Below are 27,861 nucleotides of genomic sequence, written 5' to 3'. Positions count from 1 at the left end.
TCTATTGATATCCAAATAAGTTCAGTGCTCTAACCGCTTTCAAACGTGATACACAGCCCGTGAATAGGTAGTGAACCGTGCTCAATACATTAGTCTGAACAATGCTTCAGCATGTTCCGATTGGAACAAAGGTTAGCCTTTGCATGTACTGCGTTTTGCGTCATACTAGCTAACCTTATTTCTGACGATATGATCAGGTTTTATGTCCAACGAACACAATAATTCATCAGCAGTTGAAGCTGCAATAGGCAATTACTGATGACACACTTAGGGAGGCATAGTTCATTTCATGAATACTCGGCACTGTCGGAGAAGTTGTTAATGCCGGACAGTTTAATTCCGTAATTCGTCTGACAGCAATTTGTTTTTGACGTTGTAGTCTTCAGTCCGGAGACTGCTACTCTATTCTGTGATAGCCTCTCCATCTCCGAATAACTACTGCAACCTACCGACTTTCAGAATCTGCTTACCGTATTCATCTTTTGGTATCCCACTACAATTATTTCCATCACATTTCCCTCCAGTACTAAACTGGTGGTCCCTTGATATCTCATAAAGTGTCCTATCAATTTCCTTCTTTTAGTCAAGTTGTGCACAGATTTCTTATATCCCAAATTCTATTCAGTACTTTCCCATAAGTTACGTAATCGACCCATCTGACCTTCAACACTCTTCTGTAGCACCACATTTAGAAAGTTTCTATTCGCTTTTCGTCTAAACTGTTTATCGTCCATGATTCACTTCCACAGATGGCTACACTCCAGACAAATACCTTCAGAAAAAGGGCTTCCTGAATGTTAAATCTACGTTCAATCTTAAAAAATGTCTTTTCTTCAGAAATACTTTTCTCGCCATTGCCAGACTACATTTTACATCCTATCTGTTTCGGCCATCATCATTTATTTTGCTGCCAAATAACAAAAGTCATCCACTGCTTTGTCTCGTTTCCTATCTGATTCCCTTAGCATTATCTAATTTCATTTGACTACATTCCATTACACCGGTTTTGCTTTTGCTGATGATCATCTTATATCCTTCTTTCAAGACATTGCCCATTCCGTTTAACTGCTCTTCTAAGTCCTTTGCTGTCTCTGACAGAATTACAATGTCTTCTCCCTGAACTTTAATTCCTACTCCAAATTTTCCTTGGTTTCTTTCACTGTTTGTTCAATGTACATTGACTAACATCTGGGATAGGTTACAATCTTGTCTCACACCCTTATCAACCACTGCATCCTTTCCATGTCTTTCCACTATTACAACAGCTGTCTCGTTTCTCTATAAGTTGTAAATATCCTTTCGCTCCGTGTATTTTACCCCTGCAGCCTTCAGAAGCTATAAATGGAGGTTTGCCTTTCCTTAATACACTCCTGGAAATGGAAAAAAGAACACATTGACACCGGTGTGTCAGACCCACCATACTTGCTCCGGACACTGCGAGAGGGCTGTACAAGCAATGATCACACGCACGGCACAGCGGACACACCAGGAACCGCGGAGTTGGCCGTCGAATGGCGCTAGCTGCGCAGCATTTGTGCACCGCCGCCGTCAGTGTCAGCCAGTTTGCCGTGGCATACGGAGCTCCATCGCAGTCTTTTACACTGGTAGCATGCCGCGACAGCGTGGACGTGAACCGTATGTGCAGTTGACGGACTTTGAGCGAGGGCGTATAGTGGGCATGCGGGAGGCCGGGTGGACGTACCGCCGAATTGCTCAACACGTGTGGCGTGAGGTCTCCACAGTACATCGATGTTGTCGCCAGTGGTCGGCGGAAGGTGCACGTGCCCGTCGACCTGGGACCGGACCGCAGCGACGCACGGATGCACGCCAAGACCGTAGGATCCTACGCAGTGCCGTAGGGGACCGCACCGCCACTTCCCAGCAAATTAGGGACACTGTTGCTCCTGGGGTATCGGCGAGGACCATTCGCAACCGTCTCCATGAAGCTGGGCTACGGTCCCGCACACCGTTAGGCCGTCTTCCGCTCACGCCCCAACATCGTGCAGCCCGCCTCCAGTGGTGTCGCGACAGGCGTGAATGGAGGGACGAATGGAGACGTGTCGTCTTCAGAGATGAGAGTCGCTTCTGCCTTGGTGCCAATGATGGTCGTATGCGTGTTTGGCGCCGTGCAGGTGAGCGCCACAATCAGGACTGCATACGACCGAGGCACACAGGGCCAACACCCATCATCATGGTGTGGGGAGCGATCTCCTACACTGGCCGTACACCACTGGTGATCGTCGAGGGGACACTGAATAGTGCACGGTACATCCAAACCGTCGTCGAACCCATCGTTCTACCATTCCTAGACCGGCAAGGGAACTTGCTGTTCCAACAGGACAGTGCACGTCCGCATGTATCCCGTGCCACCCAACGTGCTCTAGAAGGTGTAAGTCAACTACCCTGGCCAGCAAGATCTCCGGATCTGTCCCCCATTGAGCATGTTTGGGACTGGATGAAGCGTCGTCTCACGCGGTCTGCACGTCCAGCACGAACGCTGGTCCAACTGAGGCGCCAGGTGGAAATGGCATGGCAAGCCGTTCCACAGGACTACATCCAGCATCTCTAGGATCGTCTCCATGGGAGAATAGCAGCCTGCATTGCTGCGAAAGGTGGATATACACTGTACTAGTGCCGACATTGTGCATGCTCTGTTGCCTGTGTCTATGTGCCTGTGGTTCTGTCAGTGTGATCATGTGATGTATCTGACCCCAGGAATGTGTCAATAAAGTTTCCCCTTCCTGGGACAAAGAATTCACGGTGTTCTTATTTCAATTTCCGGGAGTGTATATATTCGAAGATAGGCCGAGGTGTTCCTATACTTCTCCTCAATCCAAACTGATCTTCTGCGATGTCGATTTCTACCCGTTTTTCTATTCTTCTATAAAGAATTCGTGTTAGTAATTCGCCACCATAATTTAATAAACTGATAGTTTGCTAATTTTTACTGCTGTCAGCAACTGCTTTCTTTGCAATTGGATTTACTACATCTTTCTTTAAGTCTGAGGGTATTTCGTCTGTCTCTGTACATCTTGCACATCAAATGGAAGAGTTTTGTTATTGGTGGCTCTCCCGAGGCTGTCAGTAGTGCTTATAGAATATCGTCTACTCCAGGCGCATGTTTAGGCCTAGATCTTTCAGAGGTCTGTCAATTTCTTCTCACAGTCTCATGTCTCCCATCTCATCTTCATCTACGTCTACTGCCCTTCCTATAATATTGCTTTCAAGTTCATCTCCCTTATATAGAACCTCTGTATACTCCTTCCACCTTCAGCTTTCCATTCTTTGCTTAGGACTGATTTTCCATCTGAGCTCTTGATATTCATACAGCTAAAGGTCTCTTTAATTTTCCTGCAGGCGCTATCTGTGTTTCCTCTAGTGACATATGCTTCTAAATCCTTACATTTGTCCTCCGACAATTCCGGCTTAGCCATTTTTCATTTTATGTAATCTCATTTTCAGAATTTCTGTACTCACTTTCGCCTGCTTCCTTTGCTGCATTATTAAGTTTTATACTTTCATCAATTAAAGGAGTTCTACTAGGCCTCGTCTTTCTACCTACTTGATCCTTCTCTGCCTTCAGTATTTCATCTCTCAAAGTTACCTATTCTTCTTCTACTGTATTTCTTTTGACCGTTCTTGTCAATCGTTCCCTAATGCTCTCTCTGAAACTCTCTACAATTTCTGGTTCTTTCAATTTATCCAGGTCCCGTCTCCTTCAATTCCTACAGTCTTGTAGTTCCTTCCGGTTCAATATACAGTTCATAACCAATAAATTGTGGTCAGAGTCCACATCTATCTCTGGAAATGTCTTACAATTTAAAATCTGGTTCCTAAATCTCTGTCTAAGAAGTATATAAACAGTCTGAAACTTTCCGGTGTCTTGAAGTCTCTTTCACGTTTACTACCTTCTTTCATGGTTCCTAAACTGTCGGCTACGATTAGATTATGCTTTGTGCCAAATTCCACCTGGCGACTTCATCTTTCATTCCTTTCTATCAGTTCTTATTCACCCACTATTTTTCCTTCTCTATCTTTCCCTGCTATCGTATTCCAGCACCCTGTGAAAATTATATTCTCGCGTCCTTTAACTAGCTGAAAAATTTCTTTTATCTCATCGAACACTTCTTCAATCTCTCCATCATCTACGGAGCTAGTTGTCATGTAAACTTGTCCTATTGTGGTAGATGTCGGCTTTGTGTATCTTGGTTACGACAATGTGTTCACTATACTGAGTAGGTTATCCGCATTCCTGTTTTCTTGTTCATTATTAAACCCACTTCTGCATTACTCCTGTATGACTTTGTATTTATAAGTCTGTATACACCTGACCAGACCTCTTTTTCCTCGTCTCACCGAACTTTACTAATTACCACTATATCTACCTTCAACCTATCCACTTCCCTCTTTCAATTTTTTACCTACATGCCTGAATATGGGATCGAACATTCCACGCTCCGATCCGTAGAATACCAGTTCTGTTCCTCTTGATGACGGCCTCCTCCTGAGTAGTCCCCAGACGGAGATCAGAATAGGGGACTATTTTACCTCCGGAATATTTTACCCAAGAGGACGCCCTCATCATTTAACCATTCAGTACAGATGCATGTGCTCGCAAAAAATTATGACTCTAGTTTCCCTTTCCTTTCAGCCGTTCGCATCATCCAAACTGTTGCCCCCGCAACTGCAGAATAGGCTGATGCCCATCTTCAGGAACAACACATTTGTCTGGTCTCTCAACGAATACCTCATTCAAAACAATGGATTCGTGATTGTAACGATGGAATCGCAGTTATGAAACTGACCACAATGCTGTTTTCTGAATAATCCTCGAAGATAGGTGACGTGGATTTCTTTATGGAGACTGTCGTCAAAGATTTCCGCATGAGGAAGTGGCGCTAGTTTGCAGATTCAAGCTTAGTCTCAATTTTTCTTGTTTACGCAGTTAATCTGAAAGAGACATACGAGAACTGCAATTTGCTACTCGCATTTATCCAGTGCAAGAAATACTAACAGTGAATATGTGAAAATATCAAGATAAATACAAATTTGTCCAGCATACAGCTCACGTACATAAAGCCCTGCTGATTTTTACCACGTATGGGACAGCAGAGAAAGAAAAACCACTGTCACTGGGAAACGATTGTCTTTTCAGTAAGCGTTGCTGCCTGGACAGAACAAATTTGTGAACACTCCTCTCACTGGTTGAATAAAAATGCATCTGCACTGCACATTAAAATGTGGCTTTTTCTTAAAAACTGTGGGAAAAATCTCTTGTTGATTTATCTACTAGGGAGAGACATTTGCACGCATCATTGAAATAAAATTAAAATTAGCAATACTTGTAGCACAGATAATTAGGAAATTAAATTCTGACGAACATTATCTGAATGGTGCTAATGAAGTTGAACGAATAGCGTGATTGACTTTCACAAGTGTCTGCAAGTGCTCTTTAGGTCACCATAGAGCACGCACCTATCGTGATATTGGACAAGAACTACTGACACCATACCTTATGGGATGTCAAATGTCACTTTGGATTTCATCTGGACTTCCTCGTGGATCACCTTGGAGCTGTTAGTGATGAGCAGGGAGGCAATTCCATCAAGATAGTTTTCGAATGCAAAAACGCTGTTAAGGCAAATGGAATACTACAGCCTTGTCTGACTACCACCTATGTTTTCTAAGAGGCGTCCCTAACCAAGTATCGCAAGACAATCGTGAAGTAGACATGATCAATTATTTCTCTTGACTCCCATATTACTCGTTTGTGTACTGTCTGTCTTTTGGTTGTTTGAATTTACAAATGTTATTGCGAAAGCGTGTGACTTTGCAGGTACGTACGATGCATAGGCTGTTGTAATCATGTACGAAACCGTTATTACATGAAAACTGAGACTGGATCCATAGAATAATTATCTTCCAGAAACAGAGTATATTATTGCTGCAATCGAAAGAAAGACTTTTTTACTACTGTTACTGCAGTACTACGAATGAAACATACAAATGTTGTGAGACTTGCTGGTATTACTGACTGAAAATAAAAAGCCAATTAACAGTACGTTAAAAGAATTGAACACCAGCGGTGAGGAACATGTAATGCAGATAAACTCAAAAAACTGAGCAATTATTTTACAGAGCAGTCATGGAAAGTAAAAGTGAAAATTTGTGATGGGCTAGGGAAGGAAGATGATAACTTCTGGCACTTCTGCTGCAAAATTACCAGTAACGTGAAAAGTGAACAAGAAATCGAATAAAAGACAGTTATTGACTTTACAGAACGAGGAATGCATTCTGTGATCCATTAGATAAACATTTAAGATAAAAGATAGTGAAGTCTTTTCTACAGAATGTTGCGCTATATCGTGCTGAGACATGGACAGTGTGGCAGAGAGAGAAGAAATGCTTAGAGGTTTTTGAGATGTGGATCTCGAAAAAAATAGAAAGTATGAATGAATATTTAAAGGACTGAGTGTGTTACAAGGTATGAATGTCAAAAGATAAATAATATTAAGAGGAGCAAATGGAGGACACAGAATGAGAAGAAAATGTACAATAAATGTTGCACTAGGGGGAATGGTGTCTCAGAAGAGGACCCGAGGTAGAAGAAAGTACCAGATACATGACAACATCAAGACACATTCATCATATGCAGGAAAAGTGGCAGAAAACTGGGAGGAGCTGAATGATAACTAGCTGCGATCGACCTGCCCGCTTGGCAGAGCGTCTAATTATCGTCATCATCGTCATCATGACAATTCAAGCACAATGGAAGCAGTTAACGATTTGAATGTGAGGTAGGAATCTCTTTCACTGAGCCAAAGGCTTTACTAGAAAATATGGCCTGTGGAAAGAGCTTCAGCTCACCATATTGTTCTTGGTGTGGAGGATGCTAGAGTACATTAACTGGATGTACGTGCGGGAATGCAGCTTTACTGTATGATTAAATGATGATGGCGTCCTCTTGGGTAAAATATTCCGGGGGTAAAATAGTCCCCCAATTCGGATCTCCGGGCGGGGACTACTCAAGAGGACGTTGTTATCAGGAGAAAGAAAACTGGCGTACTACGGATCGGAGCGTGGAGTGTCAGATCCCTTAATCGTGCAGGTAGGTTAGAACATTTAAAAAGGGAAATGGATAGGTTAAAGTTAGATATAGTGGGAATTCGAGAAGTCCGGTAGCAGGAGGAACAAGACTTTTCGTCAGGTGAATATAGGGTTATAAATACAAAATCAAATAGGGGTAATGCAGGAGTGGGTTTAATAATGAATAAAAAAATAGGAGTGCGGGTAAGCTACTACCAATAGCATAATTAACGCATTATTGTGGCCAAGACAGACACGAAGCCCATGCCTACTACAGTAGTACAAGTTTATATGCCAACTAGCGCTGCAGATGATGAAGAAATTGATGAAATGTATGATGAGATAAAAGAAGTTATTCAGGTAGTGAAGGTAGACGAAAATTTAATAGTCATGAGTGACTGGAATTCGGGAGTAGGAAAAGGGAGAGAAGGAAACATAGTGCATGAATATCGATTGGGGGAGAGAAATGAATGAGGAAGCCGTCTGGTAGAATTTTCAACAGAGCATAACTTAATCATTGCTAACACTTGGTTCTAGAAACAGACAAGAAGGTTGTATACATGGAAGATTCCTAGAGATACTAGAAGGTATCAGATAGATTATATAATGGTAAGACAGAGATTTAGGAACCAGGTTTCAAATTGAAAGACATTTCCAGGGGCAGATGTTGACTCGGACCACAATCTATTGGTTATGAATAAAACTGAAGAAACTGCAAAAAGGTGGGAATTTAAGGAGATGGGACCTGGAGAAACTGAAAGGACCAGAGGTTGTACAAAGTTTCAGGGAGAGCATAAGGGAACAATTGACAGGAATGGGGGAAAGAAATACAGCAGAAGAAGAATGGGTAGCTTTGAGGGATGAAATAGTGAAGGCAAGAGGGGATCAAATAGGTAAAAAGACGTGGGCTAATAGAAGCCCTTGGGTGACAAAAGAAATATTGAATTTAATTGATGAAAGGAGAAAATATAAAAACGCAGTAAATAAAACAGGCAAAAAAAGAATGTAAACGTCTCAAAAAGGAGATCGACAGTAAGTGCCAAATGGCTAAGCAGGGATGGCTAGAGGACAAATGTAAGAATGTAGAGGCTTATCTCACTAGGAGTAAGATAGATAGTGCCTTTGGAGAAAGAAGAACCACTAGCACGAATATCAAGAGCTTTGATGGAAACCCAGTTCTAAGCCAAGAAGGGAAAGCAGAAAGGTGGAAGGGCGATGTGCTTAAGGACAATATTATGGAAATGGAATTGGATGTAGATGAAGATGAAATGGGAGTTATGATACTGCGTGAAGAGTTTGACAGAGCAATGAAAGACCTGAGTCGAAACAAGGCCCTGGGAGTAGACAACATTCCATTAGAACTACTGACAGCCTTGGGAGAGCCAGTCCTGACAAAACTCTACCATCTGGTGGGCAAGATGTATCAGACAGGCGAAATACCCTCAGACTTCAAGAAGAATATAATAATTCCAATCCCAAAGAAAGCAGGTGTTGACAGATGTGAAAATTACCGAGCTATCAGTTTAATAAGTCACAGCTGCAAAATACTAAAGCGAATTCTTTATAGACGAATGGAAAAACTGATAGAAGCCGACCTTGGCGAAGATCAGTTTGGATTCCGTAGAAATGTTGGAACATGTGTGGCAATACTGACCCAAGGACTTATCTTAGAAGAAAGATTAAGGAAAGGCAAACCTACGTTTCTAGCATTTGTAGACTTAGAGAAAGCTTTTGACAATGTTGATTGGAATACTCTTTTTTAAATTCTGAAGGTGGCAGGGATAAAATACAGGGAGCAAAAGGCTATTTACAATTTGTACAGAAACAAGATGGCAGTTGTAAGAGTCGAGGGACATGAAAGGGAAGCAGTGGTTGAGAAGGGAGTAAGGCAGGTTTGTAGCCTCTCCCCGATGTTATTCAATCTGTATATTGAGCAAGCAGTAAAGGAAACAAAAGAAAAATTTGGAGTAGGTATTAAAATCCACGGAGAAGAAATAAAAACTTTGAGGTTCACCGATGACATTGTAATTCTGTCAGAGACAGCAAAGGATCTGGAAGAGCAATTGAACGGAATGGACAGTGTCTTGAAAGGAGGGTATAAGATGAACATCAACAAAAGCGAAACGACGATAATGGAATGTAGTCGAATTAAATCGGGTGATGCTGAGGGAATTAGATTAGGAAATGAGACGCCTAAAGTAGTAAAGGAGTTTTGCAATTTGGGGAGCAAAATAACTGATGATGGTCGAAGTAGAGAGGACATAAAATGTAGACTAGCAATGGCAAGGAAACGTTTCTGAAGAAGAAAAATTTGTTAACATCGAGTATAGATTTTAATGTCAAAATGGTTCAAATGGCTCTGAGCACTATGGGACTGAACTACTGAGGTCATCAGTCCCCTAGAACTTAGAACTACTTGAACCTGACTAACCTAAGGACATCACACACATCCATGTCCGAGGCAGGATTCGAACCTGCGACCGTAGCGGTCACGCGTTTTAAGTGTCAGAAAGTCGTTTCTGAAAGTATTTGTTTCGAGTGTAGCCACATATGGGAGTGACACATGGACGATAAATAGTTTAGACAAGAAGATAATAGAAGCTTTCGAAATGTGGTGCTACAGAAGAATGCTGAAGATTGGATGGGTGGATCACATAACTGATGGCGAGGTATTGAGTAGAAATGGGGGGAGGAGGAGCTTATGGCACAACTTGACTAGAAGAAGGGATCGGTTGGTAAGACATGTTCTGAGACATCGAGGGATCACCAATTTGGTATTGGAGGACAACGTGGAGGGTAAAAATCGTAGAGGGAGACCAAGAGATGAATACACTAAACAGATTCAGAACAATGTAGGCTGCAGTAGGTACTGGGAGATGAGGAAGCTTGCCCAGGATAGAGTAGCATGGAGAGCTGCATCAAACCAGTTTCAGGACTGAAGACCACAACAACAACAACAACAACATGCGGTTGTGTATCACATCGATCACAGTGCTATAGTGCCTGGAAATGAAACTGCAGAGCTTCGAAATCGGTAGAAAGAAAACAGTAAATAGTACATAGAAATGAGAGCAGACGAAATAGTAAGATTTTTTGTTCTTTTTCCGCCACAATTAAAGAAATACCAGGCCAATTCTCCTCTTTTTCCACTTCTTTTACTGTCCGTCTAGACATAGACATAGACATATACTCAAAAATCCTACAACGGATTCTACGAGCGTTTTGTTAATTTTCACTACTCTTTCTTCGTAACGTTGAAAGTATTTTATTCACATCGTAATGAATTTCACATTTGCTCCATTACGACCCATCAATTCATATTAGGCATTGCCTACACTAGAGTCATGTGCGATATATGATAAACGTAAAACGATTTCTTAGTTTAGGGTTCCGAAAACGTCGACTAAAGTAGTTTAGTGCTATTGGGTGCTCCTTACCTGAATCCTTTCTCAGTTCTCAGCTTTTCACTATCCTGATTACGTCTACTGGAAGTTCTGGCTATTAGAATGTAGGCAATAGTGAGTCACTACAACAATGCAGTGACTTAAATTTTCTTCTAATAACTTTAGTTGTCTGGAAGCAATTCCACGCTTGTGTTGTTACTCGTTATGTCACTTCGTCTGCATGGTACTGTCTCATCGAAGGGATGTGGATAAGCACAGGAGAGTAGCAGGTGGAAGACGGCATTAATTAGCAAAGGTAGTAACTTGGAAAGCAAGATTTATTCATAATTTCATCGAATGAGATTTTAACTCTGCAGCGGAGTGTGCGCTGATATGAGACTTCCTGGCAGATCAAAGCTGTGTGCCGGACTGAGACTCGAACTCGGGACCTTTGCCTTTCGCGGGCAAGTGAGCTCCCAACTTTTTATGTTTACTTTTTTTTACATTTAAACAGGAACCATAGAAAACAAAGAAACTACCTTTTTATTGGTGTTATACATGAGATTAACAATTTCGTTACATAGATACATACATAATCTGAAAGGATGACTATTAACCAGATTGATGTAAAATTAACATTGTGATAAGTAGTAAGCTTTGGAAGGTAAACATACGTCAGAAAGAAAAACATGCAATAAAATTACGTTAAAGGAATAAACTTCTTTAACCATGCTTCAAACTCCAATGAATATCTTTTACAAATTAAAGCAAATCCTGGTTCACATAAAACATATTTCTCTATTGCTTCAAGCTAGTGAACTGAACATTATTCTCGAAAGAAAAAACACACATTACAATGGAGAATCGTATTTCCAACCCCTCCTGCTGTTCTGTCATCCGGGTACGTCTTCTCGTAAGTACGATGTATCCACCGATTCTTAATCTTCCTTTCGTGCTTTCTTCGCATCGATAATTTAACTTCTCCTACCCTGGACGTTCCAGCTATGCGGGGGCCCTTGAAACGCACTCCGTAGGAAGTTAGAGATATGCTGTCGGTATTTCGGATCGTTCACGATCTTTAGATGTTGTTCCTGTAGAAAAGTCCAGAAGTCCATTAAATTCTTCGGGCCATCTCTGAACAAGTAGGGCATCGTCTGGCCTCGAAGCCATGTTACTGCATACGTTTTCGTGCGTGGGTAGTAAGTGCCGCCCGGGAAGAATATAATCCCTGGTTCAATGTTGCTTTGTCCCATTCGGAGAAAGAATGCGATCATTCGTGTCACCAAAAGCCACACTTCTGCCAAAGGGCCACATATGAGGCGGTGTTCATCGCTGTCCACAGTATGGCACAGAGGGCACAATGGCGAATCTGTCATATGAATCGCATGGGGTCTGGATCGGTGACATTTTTACCATTTTCTTTTAGGTACCACGTTGTACGTGTCTCTGTGTCTAAGGAAACGTGGTGTATCGATCGCCGTTCTACTTCTTGCCAATTGATACGTGGATGCTTCCTCTCAACAGGATTGCTGTGCCGTCCGGTCATTAGTATCCTATATATGTCACGCTCCGTTGCAGGTCTGGTTTCCGGCCAGCCGTCTGAACTTTGCTGCAGTCTATAAAAATAGTGCGTATATGCTGGAGTGACAGGGAAATGTGCTGAACCGCCCCTGGCGCCGTTTGAGCAATTGGTGCTAGTTCTTCTATTAAGATTCCTGTCAAAAAAGACTGGTGTCGTCTCCATAGTTTTAACATTGTGCTGATATATAGTGCCACCGCTCGATCACGAATATGCGCAAGACCAAGTACACCTCTACTTAGAGGGAGGCTAAGAGCGTCGTATCTTACTTTAAACAGTAGACCTGCACTCAAAAAGGAACCCAACGCCGCCAGTATTCATCGTGCTCTCGTCACCTTCATTGGGAGTACTTGAGCGAAATGCGGAATTCGTGACACGTTGCATCATGTCTAATGCCCGTCCGGACTGGCTGTAGTAGTCTCTTATAGTTTTACGTTGCTGTGCGACATATGTCGTTGGTAAAAACAATACCTAGGCATTTCAGGGTATCCATGGGCCGTAAGGGTGCTACGCATTCTTCAGTTAGTCCGACACTAATATTCATCGCTACAGACTTGTCCATATTTATACGGCTGCCAGTGGCCGTTCCATATTCGCGTATCCAATCTAAAGCCACACTCATTTCGTTTTCATTCCGTACTATCAGCACCAGGTCATCTACATATGACTTGCACGTAAATGTATATCCTTGGTCCTGTCAAGCGGTGCCGTAGGACGAAAAGTAACGGGTCGAGAGCCAGTGCATATAATGTCGTTGATAAGAGACATCCTTGTCTCAACGATCTGGTCGTGGAAATCGCTTGTGTGTTAGGACTTCTGCAAGATATTTATGGCTAACTCTATCAAAGGATTGATCAAAATCTATTGATGCTAGTGCTGCACGAAGGCGGCACGCTTTGCTAGGGTGTACAGCTGAGTGTAATGTTCTATAAAGGCATTTTTTCTTGTTGTGATGTTAGGTGTCTGCCATCATCCGTGTCCACAGCTTGCACTAGGGCTCTTTGTCGCCTTTTGTTTTCGTTAATGATGTGATATATCGATGGGCGTTCTCCTGCAACCCGATCTAGTGTCCCCGCCCTGAACTTCGAGGTAGCGTCGGAAGATGGATACAATTTTGGCCTTTGCTCGTCCGTCTCTTGCCGCTCCGGAGAAGGCATTTGTTCGGCGCATATCCGTAGCACCGTGAAACAGGAGTCCATCGTCTGACGTCGCCACACTGCCTGCTCACGACAGTATATCATTGCACGGCGCAGCGCCTGTTTGGCGCAACCCATCAGCCCACTTAGGGTCGTGGGATACGACCGAAGGCGTCATTCGCAAGTTCTCCAAACATCTTCAATGACGTCTCGACAAGCTGGGTCCCGCAGGTGGGCGACGTTAATTTTCCAAGGACCGCGGCTACGCCACCCTTGCTGTCGCCAGAGGAAGATTGTACATTTTAATGCTATATGGTAGGCCACAACTCTGCTTCCAGGGCGTTAAGATTGCGTGTGACTTAAATTCGGTCGAGACGACTAGCGGAATGACTTGTTCTATGGCTGTACCCAGGACAGAGGCCATGGTCATGATGCCAGATGTCAACCAGATACATACTTTTCACCAACATTCGTAATACATCGACGAAATTGGTCTTTCGCTGCAAGTACACAATTAAATTCGCCACCTAGGATTAATCGGTCGTGTCGACGTTGGAAGAGAGGGGCAATTTCATCTGCGAAGAATCGGGAACACTCTCGCCTCCTGTCTGTACCGGACGGTGCACAGATGTTGATGAGTCGTACATCAGATACTGTCATTGCTAATCCCCGTGCCGACGGTAGGTACAGTACATCCTCTGCCGTCATGAATTCTTTAAGAAGTATTGCTATGCCGCTGCCAGTTTCGGTGGCGTGTAATAGACACGATACGTACCCGTACACGACAGGGCATTCATCGACGTATACTTCTTGTAAGAGGACGGTGTCGATGTCCGCTGCTTGGAGCATGTCTTTGAGTAAGGCCATCTTAATCTGCGACCGTATATTATTGATAAAAGCAAGTCGATATTCTTCGTTCCGTCGCATGTATATTGTCCATGGGAGCTTACGCCGCCTGCTGTTGTACTGGCACGTTACGTTACCCCGTCCTGCCCGCCGTCGTTGGTCATAAGTTGAACTTTAGAGGGGCGCCGCCCCCGCCGTGTCGCCAGTTGCGACTGTCGGTGGGTCCCCTCCACAATCATCAGCCCACTCTCCTTGGGACAAGTTTTCCATGGGCTGAAGCTCGCCAGCCACCTCTCTCTGTTGCTCCTCTTCTAATGCTGGGTAGTGGGAGTGGACTGCAGGTTGCCGTGCGTTGTCAAGGTTTTCAGGTCGCTCTTGACGTATGCTGGACTTCTGGACCCTCTGTAAGGTGGCCGTCTTCCTCGGTCGTTTCTTTATCGTCGACGTGCATACGTAGTAAGGAGTCGTCCGAAGGGGCTAGACGTCGTTTCTTGCGCCGTTTTGGAGACCGTTGCTTACGCGTGTGCGGTTCGTATCCGAATATGGGTGAGTGTCTCTGTCACCACTGCTGTCGGTAACGAAGACAGCCGTTGGAACTATTCGATTGTCGACGATCATTTGCTCATCCGATCACTGTACTGGTGGTATCGATCGGTGCTGCTCGGTAGAAGGGGGGGGGGGGGGGGGGGAAGCTTCGACTGGCCTGTCACTGTTCGGTGGGGCGTCCTTGCGGAACGCATTTGCATATGTGAGAGGGAGAGACGTCGCCACAGGTGTTGCTACAGCTTAACCTGTCGGTGTCTGTGCAATTCTTCGTTGGAGACACGTTCAGCGAACGTGGCCTTCCTGACCGCAACCTGAGCAAGTTTTCGGCTGACCGTCGTAAATGACTATGGCTCTGCAGCCTCCAGTTGTGAGATAAGAAGGCACATGTTTTGATAGCTCGATCGGTATTTGTCGCACACCATCAAGTGCCAGATACGTGGTGAAGGTTGTCCATTTTTCTGTTATGTGACTAAGTACCCGTCCGTATGGTTGTAGCGCGTTAACCAACATCTCAGCCGGAACCTCAAATGGTAGCTCAAATACTCTTACAGTCCCGCATGATCAGTTGCTACCGTTCCGACATGGCCGTCTGAATGTAAGTCCAACTGTACGGTCGCATACGATCTTGTCACACATCGTGTCGTTGATCAGTTTGACGTAGACCACACTGCGTATGACAGAGAAGTGGATGCAAATCGTATCTTGTGGTTCAATTTTAATTTCTTCATTTAGAAATCGCTCTATTTCAGATGCATTCGGCCGCGCAAATTCATCATTAAAGCTGATCTTGATTGTAGATTGTCGGTACGAATGAGCCATTCCAGCTCGAAAGCGCAAGCACTAGCGAAAGCTAACACGAAGTAAACAACCGCGTACGCCCTAAGCACTGCGGCAGCGGCGTAAACAGACGTCCGCGCCGCACGACTGTGGAAAGCAGACTGCTAACTGAGTTACCCAAGCTCGACTCACCACCCGTCCCCACAGCTTCAGTTCTGCCAGTATCTCGTCTCCTACCTTCCAAACCTCACAGAAGCTCTTCTGCTCTTCGTAGAGCATTTACTCACGAAAGCAAAGGTATCGAGTTCGAGTCCCGGTCCGGCACACAGTTTTAATCTGCCAGGGAGTTTCAGATAGTATCTTAATCGACCAGACAACCTGAAAAGATTCTCATCACTGTTCATGCAAGTGCCTGCCAATCATCGATTACGAGAATGTATTGTTGTTGTAAAGTTGTGAGTAATTAGTCTTTTTTGATAGTATCAGTCGCTTCGAATTAAGTCCAGATTAATTATTCATTACTGGTATTGCTGTTTGAATTATCAGTGCTATTTGTCATTCAGCATTATGAACAAGTAATTATACTAGCGCACTAAAACAACAGATCAATTCAGACTTGTTGCATACATACTTACAAAACCACACACACACCCTGACCGTGTAACCAACATTCTTGTTGTGGTGACAGAAATATCTTGCGCAGCCATTTGGACCATCTTATAGGAAAAACAAGAAATTTGTCTGTGTTTATAAAAATATAAAAATTACCGGATGACCTCATCCCTTCCTGCTAGCGGCAGGCTGACAAACGCCTATTTCAATTTTTGGACTGTAACATTTCTACGTATTTCGGATGTAACACTCTGTAATAATACGGAAGTATTAGTTTTAGGTAAGTTACTTATATAACCTCCCAATAACCATTCAGCTGCTCGTCAGCAATAGTGTAAAGGAGTTACTATAACTGTATCAGAACATGGCACGAATTACGGTGGTTTAGGAACGTGCTCACTACTTGCATTGAGAGTTATCGAGGAAAACGAATTTAAACATTCTTTTTACAATTTCTTGTTAGCTCTTAACCCCGTAATTATAAGAGATCCCACCGTTATCCTTATCGTTGGTTATCGGACTATAGGCGGAGGGGGATTTACTTCACCAACGGTGAGACAGAAAGCTAATACGTAGCTTAACCCTGGTTGTTATGAATTATCATTTACTGCAAAATTTGTAGTAAATTTTGGCAATGTTCTTCTGAAATAAAACATAATGCCCTTCAATTTATTTTACTCAATGGTAAAACACCCCTAACACTATCGCACACATTCACTTTGATGAAACAGACAATTTTCAAAATTAACTTTAAAAGGCACGGACGAATCAATAGTTTACCCCAACGGAATATTTCCTCAACGCGTTTTAGACACTTTGCAATTCAAATTGGTGTATTTATGCCTCGAGACTTTTTCGTTACACGCCCACTCGCTCGACACCGCTCCACAACTGCCTTCTCGCCCTCACTACTAATTCACATTGTCGATGCAATACGAATATAGTCTTTCAGCCAGAAAAGGTGAGACGCTAGCGCCTGCTGCCACGTAGCTGCCTCGCAAGGACGTCGATCACGATGTTCTTACAATTTTCACTATTTATTGTACATATTCATGTACGTACATACTACAAAATCCATAGATCAGTATATATAGGATGTTACCTCATAGCAAAATTGCCTGTTTCATCTTTCATTTCATCCGCGTTCTGAGGAAAAAGTGACTGTGTGCCTCAGTACATGCCCTAATCACCTTCTCATCTGTCACCTTATCCTCATGATCCCAACGCGTAATACGCGATTGTTATATCAGGATTGTCCAACAATCTTCTTCGAATACAACATGGTTTCTCGACAACTACGTCGTCTTCCTTCCACGGTTTACCATTTAACTTCCCACAGCATTTGCGTCACACTTTCAAATGGGACAAATCGACCTGTTACTATCCTTCCAGTGTGTCGTGGAATTTTTCGATCTCTTTTGCGCTGACAATATAACAAGAATGTTATGATGGTTCTGTTAACTGTATGAGTACTCACGATATTTGTCATTGTGGAATTCTTGTTTTTCCTGAGAAAAAAATCAGCCATGGGAAAGTGTAAAATTTTAGCATCAAACCTGCATTGTTTAAAGACGAATGGATTTTGAAGGAGTCATTGTGTGTGGTGAAAAGCTATTGGCGCAATTACTTATTGTTGAAGCATAAACTTGGATGCTTTGTTACGTAAGTTCAGCAGATTGTTGTTGATTCGTAATGTGGATGTACTGTGTTCTCCCGTGTAGAAGAATGGTAAAGTTGAATAGGTAGAATGAGTAAATTAGAATGTTAAAATTGGCAAATGGTAATAATAATAGTAACAAAACCAATAACTATTTTAATCTGGTCAGTAGTAGTATAACGTACACTGACGTAAAAAAAAAAAGAAGAAAGAAAGAAAAGGTTGCAGCATGATGAAGGAGTTGTGCGACATGAGCGGAAGTTGGTAGTCATGTTCTTACATCTGAAAGACGACGCCTATTCCATTTCACGCCAGTCGCATAAGAGTAGCGTCAGTAGTGCTAGTATACACTGTGAGGATCGCGAGCTTTAGTTACGTTTAAGAGTGACCGTGTCGGGATGATGTTAGTCAAAAATGCTTTTAAGGGAACAAATACGCAATTATCAACATCTCCCTGAGTTTTAACGAGATCGTATAATATGGCTACGAGAAGCAGGGTTTTCCTTCCGCTATACTCCAGAAAGACTGGGCAGGAGTACAGTCACTGTAAATGACTGCTGGCACGGTGATAATGAGAATGTACTCCGGACGGCCAGATGGCCACCGAAGACCATCGTGTTCAGTGTGTGGCTCTAGCGCATCATAATGCATCTGCAGCAGCAATTTTAGCAGAAGTTGGCACCACGGTGACACAACGAACTGTTAAGGATGGTTACTTCAAGGACAGCTCCCAACCAGACACCCTGTAGCGTGCGTTCCACTGACCCCAAACCACTGGCATTTACGAGTTCAGTGGTGTCAGGCGAGAGACTATTGGAGGGCGGGTTGGAGGCCTGTTATGTTTTCTGATGAAAGCTGCTTATGCCTCGGTGACAGTGATGAAAGTGTGTTCGTTAGGGCCTGCGACCAACCTACCTGCGTGCTAGACACACAGGATCTACAACTGGAGTTACGGCTTGGTGTGGAATTCCGCATGACAGCAAGAACAGTGTTGTGATTATTCCGAGCACCCTGAGACACTGTACGTAGTCTGATGATTCGACCAGTTGTGCTGCCATTCATGAACAGCTTTCCAGAGGGCGTTTTCGGATAGGATAACGCTCGCCCACATATCAATGCTGTCTCCAATCGAGAATATATGGGACATGAAACTTCCTGGCAGATTAAAACTGTTTGCCGGACCGAGACTCGAACTCGGGACCTTTGCCTTTCGCGGGCAAGTGCTCTACCAACTGAGTTACCCAAACACGACTCACGCCACGTCCTCACAGCCTTACTTCTGCCAGTACCTCGTCTCCTACCTTCCAGACTTTACAGAAGTTCTCCAGTGAACCTTGCAGTTGGTAGAGCACTTGCCCGCGAAAGGTAAAGGTCCCGAGTTCGAGTCTCGGTCCGGCACACAGTTTTAATCTGCCAGGAAGTTTCATATCAGCGTACATTCCGCTGCAGAGTGAAAATCTCATTCTGGATATATGGGTCATCATCGAACGCCGACTGCAACGTCATCCACAAACAGCGTTAGCCGTCCCTGAATTGAACGACCAAGCGTAACAGACATGCAATCCCATACCACAAACTGACGTCAGGCACCTGTACAAATAAATGCATGCACATTTGCATTCAACATTTTGTCAGTTACAGTGGTTATTGGTGTCCCAGCATTTCTTAATTTGAATAATTTATCTCTCGCTTACTTTTACCTGTGGCCTTGCAATGTTAGACACTTAAATATCTTTCCTAGACAAATGTATTCTCGAAATTTCATTACACTAAATGAATTATGTTTCGGTACCCCGAACTTTTTTCCGTCAGTGTATATTATTAAACGGCTAGGACGGCCAACTCGTCATCCATTACAGCTGCAGGCAACCTCTCTAGGACTTCCAGTGGAAAGAAAAATTTGGCTATCAACATTTCGCGTAATTATTGATCACATTTAAAAATTTAAATTGGTGTCCTAGTCTACTCATTAAGAGGTAGATAATCTCACGTTGAAATGTTAACGCGATAAGTCAAGTATTAAAGGTAGAAATAGTACGTGTATTGAGCCAGTGATCCTCACAGTGTGTGAATCACCCGGACTAAATTCATCCAGCATTTCACCCAAAATGAGAGCACATAGTGATTTGCTACTTACAGACTTTACACATACTTTCAGATCTTCTCCAAACTCTTTCTCGATGAAACGCCCCGCTCTGTGCATTCCTGCTGTTCATGCACTAAAAATTCAGCATCAGGCGTTATGTTTAAATTTATCACTTCTTCTTGTAGCGCTGGTAAGTTCCTATGGGACCAAACTGCCGAGCCCATCCATCCCTACACACTAGTTTGTCCAACTTAACTTACGCTAAGGAGAACACACGCACCCATGCCCGAGGGAAGACTCGAACCTCCCCAGGGAGGCGCCGTGTGAACCGTGGCAAACCACCTAAGACTGCGCGGCTATCCCTTTTTTCCTGCTAAATCTGTTCACACCACATTATGCACTACAGGCACCACATATATCACTGAATGAATCCGCAGAATTTTATCAATGTACAATACACAGTTTGAGAGAAATGGCGTCATAAACATTCATATGCGTGAAAAGTTGGCTTCTTTTATATTGGAGCTCAAAAATTTCATATGTTAACTTATTTGTAAAGTAATAAGACGTTTGAAATTATTGTATACCAATGAGTCACATAATTAAAGAATTGGGATGACGTAACTTTTCTTCATACACTAGTATACTCGGTAACAAATTGCATAAAGCGTTTGCGCTATACTGAACTTAATAGGCATTTGTTACGAGAATGAAACGACAGCCCGCTTGCACAACTGTCAGGCGTAGAATCTCTTACCAGGTCATCAGCGAAGATGAAGATGATGTTGCGCTGCTCTGACGCCGCTATAGCACCTTTGGATTCCAAAAGGACTAAAACCCACACGGCAGCTAGCAGCAGGCACATCTTCTACTGCAATCAGCCAAACACAAATTGATTACGAGGCGTAGAGTTCGAGTAGATTTAGCGTTGGCAGCAGTAATCTAGGCGCGCTGGGCAAACTACGCAAAGTGTTTGGCAAAGATTTATTGGTGTATATAACATTTTTGCATTGCAACACTTACAAAATAGGGACACCAACGTCGATTTTACCAGAAAATTTGTATTAAACTTGTGAGTGGTCAGAAGTCAATAAGTAATGCCCTGTAACAATACAACTGCTTATGGAAACGCACATGGACGACTAATACTGAATACGCTCCCACTAGCTGTTTTCTGGCAACTTCCGCCAGTAATCACCGCAAATGCCAAACAGCACAACCAAAAGTCACACAAAACGTCACACTTTACGTTTCCGAGAAATTAAATAGAATTTATTGTGGTCCATTAACCAAGCGATATCTGCCTCTTTCATTAAACACCACTTTGTGACAGAGCTGCTTAATTGATAATGGAAGCAAAGTCCATCGCGACACCTAACGACAAACTCTTTGAATCCAACTGAAAATTTACATTAGGTGAATTCCATGTTTTATGCATAAGATATATTTATAACAACAGTAAAATATTGTTGACTGCTTGTTGATTCCACAGACACAAAACGATCCTTCCAAAGCCGTATTGTACGTTTCCTATTTCAAATGTCGGTGTTAGTATAAGTCAGTGAAATGACTGTCTTGAAAAGTAACATTTACTGTGCAGATGCTGGATATTAAAAACTCTTACAACTATAATCTAAACGCGTCAGATGAATAAATATCACTAAAACATAAATGAGATTATTAAAGCTTCCATAACTTCTAAAATATGACAAAATCGGGTAACTTGAGAGCAGATTTAGACTCAATGCAAAAAATATTCCAAGACGGGACATTTTACACATACAGCCTTAGTACTTTTAAAATCGTAAGGAAAAAGGCTTATTTCATTTTTCTAAGCTAGCAGACAGATTTGTGGATGTAATAATCAACTCAAAAATGGTTTTACCACTTTAATACACATTAAAACAAATTTAATATGTAAAAGAAAAAGTATATAACTGCTATAAATTAAAATAGCACTAACGAAAAGGCAGCTGAATTTTATTATTAAAGAGGTCTTTCTGCTTCCTTCGTGATGTTGCATTCCTTTAACTGCTTGGGTAAAGTGGTGTTTTTAAACAGATTTTGGTCGTAATGTACGTATGCAGAATGAAGCGACGAAGGGAAATTTGTGTGAAGGTGAGAATTATTACTTGGGCCTGCTGCTCGCTAGGCAGGTGTGATAGCCACTACGCCACCCTGGCACAGCGTCACTCCGGTACTGGAGGGACTATGCCGGAATTCTTCTCTCCTCAGACGAAATTCAGATCGGAGCCTGGCCTTGGTACAAACTTGAAATCGTAACTTCAATCTGCACATATTACACCATTGATGTCAGAGCAAAAGGTCTCTCTAACCACGTATGTTTGGGTTTCAGACAGCGTCCCCCGTTTCGTTTGATGCTGAGGTGCTGTTGCTGCGCTGTTGGGAAGTCTCTGCAACACTGTTCAAGCGTATACCGAAAGGGGCGAGATGTGAGTGCGAATTTGGATTGAAGAGGCAGACGTGCTAGGGTAGTTCGTGCAGTTGCCGAAATCCACTGTTCCTCGGTGGTGTATGGCTGGCACATCTGCCTAGCGGACAGGAAACTCTGATTCCAATCCTGGCCTTGATACAAATGTTCATACGTCGCTTCCGTCTACATGTGTACTTGTACCTAATAGATGTTCGAGACTTGAAAAGGTCTCTGGAACCATATAGCTTGATTGCACATATTGATCAGGAACCACGCTTCACTTGAGAGTCAGTTGATGCTCTTGTACGTCACGTAAACCTACATCAGTTCCACTTTCTGTGGAGACTGTCAAAATGTAGGTTGGCAACAGTGCACAAAAATGTTCGATTTCAGTCATGAACGATTTCTATCAGCCCTTCACCAAATAAACGCTGATCTAACAAAACGAGTTTATTTTTCAGTGTTTGCCTCACAGATTGTTTTAAAACTTGGCAGCGCAAGTGAACTTCGGAACGAGGGACCTGGAATCGACGGCAGCTATCAAATTATTCACACTGCGACGATAAAATCCACGAGCAGGATTTGTGGCGTACACGTGCAATATGGCATGGGGTTCAGACTTTTTCTATGGCTACATCCTCGAGCCTAACAATGTTTCCACGCTCTGATACGACACCCTTTTCCGCCCAGTACATGAACACTTACTTAAATGCAACACTTGCAACGAAAACATGGAAGTGATTATTGAGAATTCCAAGCCTACACAAGTAAATACACTAGTGAAATCTTGCAGGCTTTCAGAATTTGAAGAGAAAAATCATCTACATCTACATAAATTCTCCTCTAGCTACCGTACGGTGCGTTTCGGAGGGTACCATGTACCACTACTAGTTATTTCGTTTCCTGTTCCGCTTGAAAAGAGATTGAGGGAAAAACGATTGCCTATATATCTCCGTATAAGCCACAGTTTCTCGTATCCTCACGGGCAGTGTATGTTGGCGGCAGTAGAACCGTTTGGCAGTCAGCTTCAAATGCCGCTTCTTTAAATTTTCCCAATATTGTTTCTCGAAAAGAACGTCGCCTTCCCTCCAGGGATTCCCATTTAAGTTCCCAAAATGTCTCCGCAACACTTACATGTTGTTCTCAACTACGGGTAAGGAATCTAGCAGTCTTCCTTTGAGCTGCTTTAGTGTCTTCCTTCGACCTGGTACGGATTCCAAAATTCAAGCGGTACTTGAGAATAGGTTCTACCAGCGTCTTATATGTTGGTCTCCTTTACAGGTGAACCGCTCTTTCCACAGCAACTCCTATCACAGAACAATGTATGCCAGCAGGCGGCATTCCGCCAGTGTTTAGGAAACCATTGAGAATAGCAAAAAGCCTGCACCCACTAGCAGACGAACTTATTGGTCAACAATTATATTGCGCAGAAAATGCCGTGGCCGCTAAATGTGCAATTGGCTGGGGAAGCGTGGGGAGAGCGGCAGTCGTGGGGCGTTGCTCAGAGCGCTGGAGAGCAAGTGCTTTTCTAATCTGAAGCTTACTCTCACATTTCTTGTAAGTAATAAGTGGGGCCCCTCTACGCCCACACTTGCATGGTGACCAATAAGAAAGATCTACTGCCATCTCAGCTTTCGTTAGTACCTAAAAAGAATTCCGCCGAAAATGCAGTGATTTATTTTCGAGTGGCTTCTTAGCCATTTGTAACTTTCAGAGAAGCGTCATGAGTGGCAAAATTTGAGTAAAACCTCCACATTCCTCTGGTTGCCATGTCAACATCTGATTCTTTTGCCAACACGCTGCGGAGTTTACACTATCTAACCTCTCTTACATGTTATGCACATAAAACTGAGAGAGAATTGTGGAACAGTTGTTTATTACGTTTATTAAGTGAACAATTGAGGGAAATGAAACTCAGCAGTTTACGAAAATGCACATCCTTGGTACAAGAAAACATGTAATGTCTTCACACATGTTGTTCCAAAACCAACAGCATTTCTCGATTCACCAGCTGTCGATGGCAGTAAAAATGTCATTCTTTCGCAGAAAAAGTCTGTACTTATTGGAATACCATGGCAGATAATGAAGTTTTACGTAAAACGATATGGTAATTGCGTACTGCCAACTGCCAAAATCTCATTTAGATATCTGAAACCGTTTACGAAATATGAGGAACATTGTGGATATTCCACTCTGGTTTTATCACTGGCACGGCGCGATCGAATATGAGACATCAGATAAGTTTTTTCGAGACTGGTGACGGATAGATACCTCTGTTCAAATCGAAAGACAAATTCAATATGTTAGCTAAATGTCATAAGCAACAAGATAAAACGTGATATGCACCAAACGCTAAATCATAGTGACCTCAATTTTTCATTGCACACTTTTCCGAATTTCGTTCATTTTCTTACTTTCACTTAAATATGACAGTAACTATGAGAATTAACGAAATGATGGGCACATCATCATGAACCTGACATATAAAACTATAAGCAAAGCAAAATTGAAATTTTTTACCGAATAGTTCTGTAAAATCGTTTGAGAAAAATTGCGTGTTGCGCGTCTCAATTCTGTCATCGTTGGCCGGCCTAAAGATGGAAAACACTTATCGGCCTCCTCTTCTGGACAAACGCATGAACCCGCCAAGTGCTTTGGATAAGAACTGGTCACTGCAAATTGGCACCGTATCCTGCGCGAGCGGTACCTGAAGGTAGTATTCAGTATAGTGATTCTGTACTCAGCAAATAATGTTGTTGCAATAATTGAATGAAAGAGAAAATTTGAGACCGAACAATTTTAAAGAGGAGGGATGTGTTATGGCACTGAAAATTAAGGGGCAGAATTTAGAAAAAAATATAGAAACTTAATCACATTGCCACAGGCCAAATCAAGTCATGTCAGAGACAGAACCAGAAACAGGAATCAGGTCAGTGTGTCGAGAATGGGTCAGGCCCTCAACACAGTATCACTCTGTCTGTCGAATGAGGATATGCATTCAGCAGAAAAGGCACTGTGAAAGAATAGAAAAGGAAAAGAGAGGGCAAACATTAGCAAGTAAGACATGTTGTAAGAAACTCTATGTCTCTCACAAGAGGACACAGTAAGGATTGACACATCACCTAACAGCTTGTTAACTGAATATAGCAGCAGTCGTTATGAAGCGAACCTTGTACCAAAGACCCACGTCCGTTCCCTCTGAATACTTCAGGTCTTCCGATCTCATCATGAGTTTATCAGTGGTATCTATGGCTTTCACAGTAATAGTAATTGTTTCCATGATTACACGACTATAGAGAATCTATGTCCTAGATGCTCCAGCATGGCCTTTGAACTACCTGTAGATGTTCTCGAGATGATGGTCTTCACCTGATGAACATTGTGATGCTGGCCATCTACCGTCTACTGATGAAGAAACTGAATGTCTTCCGGCACCCCCCCCCCCTCACCAATCCCACTGCAGGGCGTTGCTAGCATTTAACTTGAGTGCAGAAGCCACCAAAGGGATCTCCTTGATTCCACGTTCCTGTTCAACGCCGAGACCCATCCAGGTGCAGAAATCTTCCAGGTGTAGCCAGGAGGTCATCCAACAATACAACTACCAACAAAATATGCAGGGTCGTCCATTGATCGTGACCGGGCCAAATTCCTCACGAAATAAACATCAAACGAGAAAACTACAAAGAACGAAATTCGTCTAGCTTGAAGGGGGAAACCAGATGGCGCTATGGTTGGCCCGCTAGATGGCGCTGCCATAGGTCCAACGGATATCAAGTATATTTTTTTAAATAGGAACCCCCATTTTTTATTACATATTCGTGTAGTAGGCTACGTAAACAAATATGAACGTTTTAGTTGGACCACTTTTTCGCTTTGTGATAGATGGCGCTGTAATAATCACAAACATACGGCTCACAATTTCAGACGAACAGCTGGTACCAGGTACGTTTCTTAATGAAAATACAGGACGTAGGTACGTTTGAACATTTTATTTCGGTTGTTCCAATGTGGTACATGACCCTTTGCAAACCTATCATTTCTGAGAACGCATGCTGTTAACAGCGTGATTACCTGTAAATACCACATTAATGCAATAAATGCTCAAAATGATTTCCGGCAACCCCAATGCATTTGGCAATACGTGTAGCGACATTCCTCTCAACAGCGAGTAGTTCGCCTTCCGTAATGTTCGCACATGCATTGACAATGCGCTGACGCATGTTGTCAGTCGTTGTCGATGGATCACGGTAGCAAATATCCTTCAACTTTCCCCACAGAAAGAAATACGGGGACGTCAGATCCGGTGAACGTGCAGGCCATGGTATGGTGCTTCGACGACCAATCCACCTGTCATGAAATATGCTATTCAATACCGCTTCAACCGCACGCGAGCTATGTGCCGGACACCATAATGTTGGAAGTACATCACCATTCTGTCATGCAGTGAAACATCTAGCAGTAACATCGGTAGAACATTACGTAGTAAATTAGCACACATTGCACAATCTAGATTGCCATCAATAAAATGGGGGCCAATTATCCTTCCTCCCATAATGCCGCACCATACATTAACCCGCCAAGGTCGTTGATGTTCCACTTGTCGCAACCATCGTGGATTTTCCGTTGCCCAATAGTGCACATTATGCCTGTTTACGTTACCGCTGTTGCTGAATGACGCTTCGTCGCTAAATGGAACGCGTGCAAGAAATCTGTTATTGTCCCGTAATTTTTCTTGTGCCCAGTGGCAGAACTGTACACGACGTTCAAAGGCGTCGCCATGCAATTCCTGGCATTTAGAAATATGGTACGTGTGCAGTAGATGTTGATGTATCATTCTCAACCCCGAAGTTTCTTAGATTCCCGATTCTCGCGCAGGTTTTCGGCTACTGATGTGCGGATTAGCCGCAACAGTAGCTAAAACACCTACTTGGGCATCATCATTTGTTGCAGGGCGTGGCTGACGCTTCACATGTGGCTGAACACTTCCTATTTCCCTAAGTAACGTAACTATCCGGCGAACGGTCCGGGCACTAAGATGATGTCGTCGAGGATACCGAGCAGAATACATAGCACACGCCCGTTGGGCATTTTGATCACAATAGCTATGCATCAACACGATATCGACCCTTCCCGCAATTGGTAAAAGGTCCATTTCAACACGGGTAATGTATCACGAAGCAAATACGTCCGCACTGGCGCAATGTTACGTGATACCATGTACTTATACGTTTGAGACTATTACAGCGCCATCAGTTACGAAGCAAAAAACGTGATCTAACTAAAACATTCATATTTCTTTACGTACTAGACGAATATGTAATAAAAAATGGGGGTTCCTATTTAAAAATTACAGTTGACATCCGTTTCACCTATGGCAGCGCCATCTAGCGGGCCAACCATAGCGCCACCAAGTTTCCCCCTTCAAGCTAGACGAGTTTCGTTTTTTTGTAGTTTTTTCGTTTGATGTATATTTCGTGAGATATTTGGCCCGGTTACTGTCAATGGACCACCCTGTATATCTCGGATAGGCTATCAGGTGTCGTTGTAGAATTCAAAGTGGCTCACGGATACTTCAGGAGCCACTCTGAGACAACTTTGCGCTGGACAATGGCTGCACCTACTCACTCGAAATCTGACGCAGCACTGGGGTCGCTAAACCTCACTTGGGCATGCATCCACAGAACTGACTGTACAGACCTCAGCAAGAAACCAACTCGCA

General features: G+C 43.1%; 1 protein-coding gene across 1 annotated transcript in view; it reads right to left on the bottom strand.

Moving 5' to 3' along the window:
* Positions 1–20,573, bottom strand: part of LOC126474834 (arylsulfatase B-like) — a 91,133-nt gene extending 70,560 nt beyond the window's left edge. The window contains exon 1 of the mRNA XM_050102311.1: positions 20,466–20,573. Within this exon, the coding sequence (XP_049958268.1) occupies positions 20,466–20,573 (108 nt within the window). The remainder of the gene's footprint in view (positions 1–20,465) is intronic.
* Between the last annotated feature and the right edge of the window lie 7,288 nt (positions 20,574–27,861).

The sequence above is a fragment of the Schistocerca serialis genome, chromosome 4, assembly GCF_023864345.2.
Source record: "Schistocerca serialis cubense isolate TAMUIC-IGC-003099 chromosome 4, iqSchSeri2.2, whole genome shotgun sequence".
Classification (NCBI taxonomy): domain Eukaryota; kingdom Metazoa; phylum Arthropoda; class Insecta; order Orthoptera; family Acrididae; genus Schistocerca; species Schistocerca serialis.
Note: the sequence above shows the minus strand (reverse complement) of the source record. Positions and strands in the feature narration are given on the sequence as shown.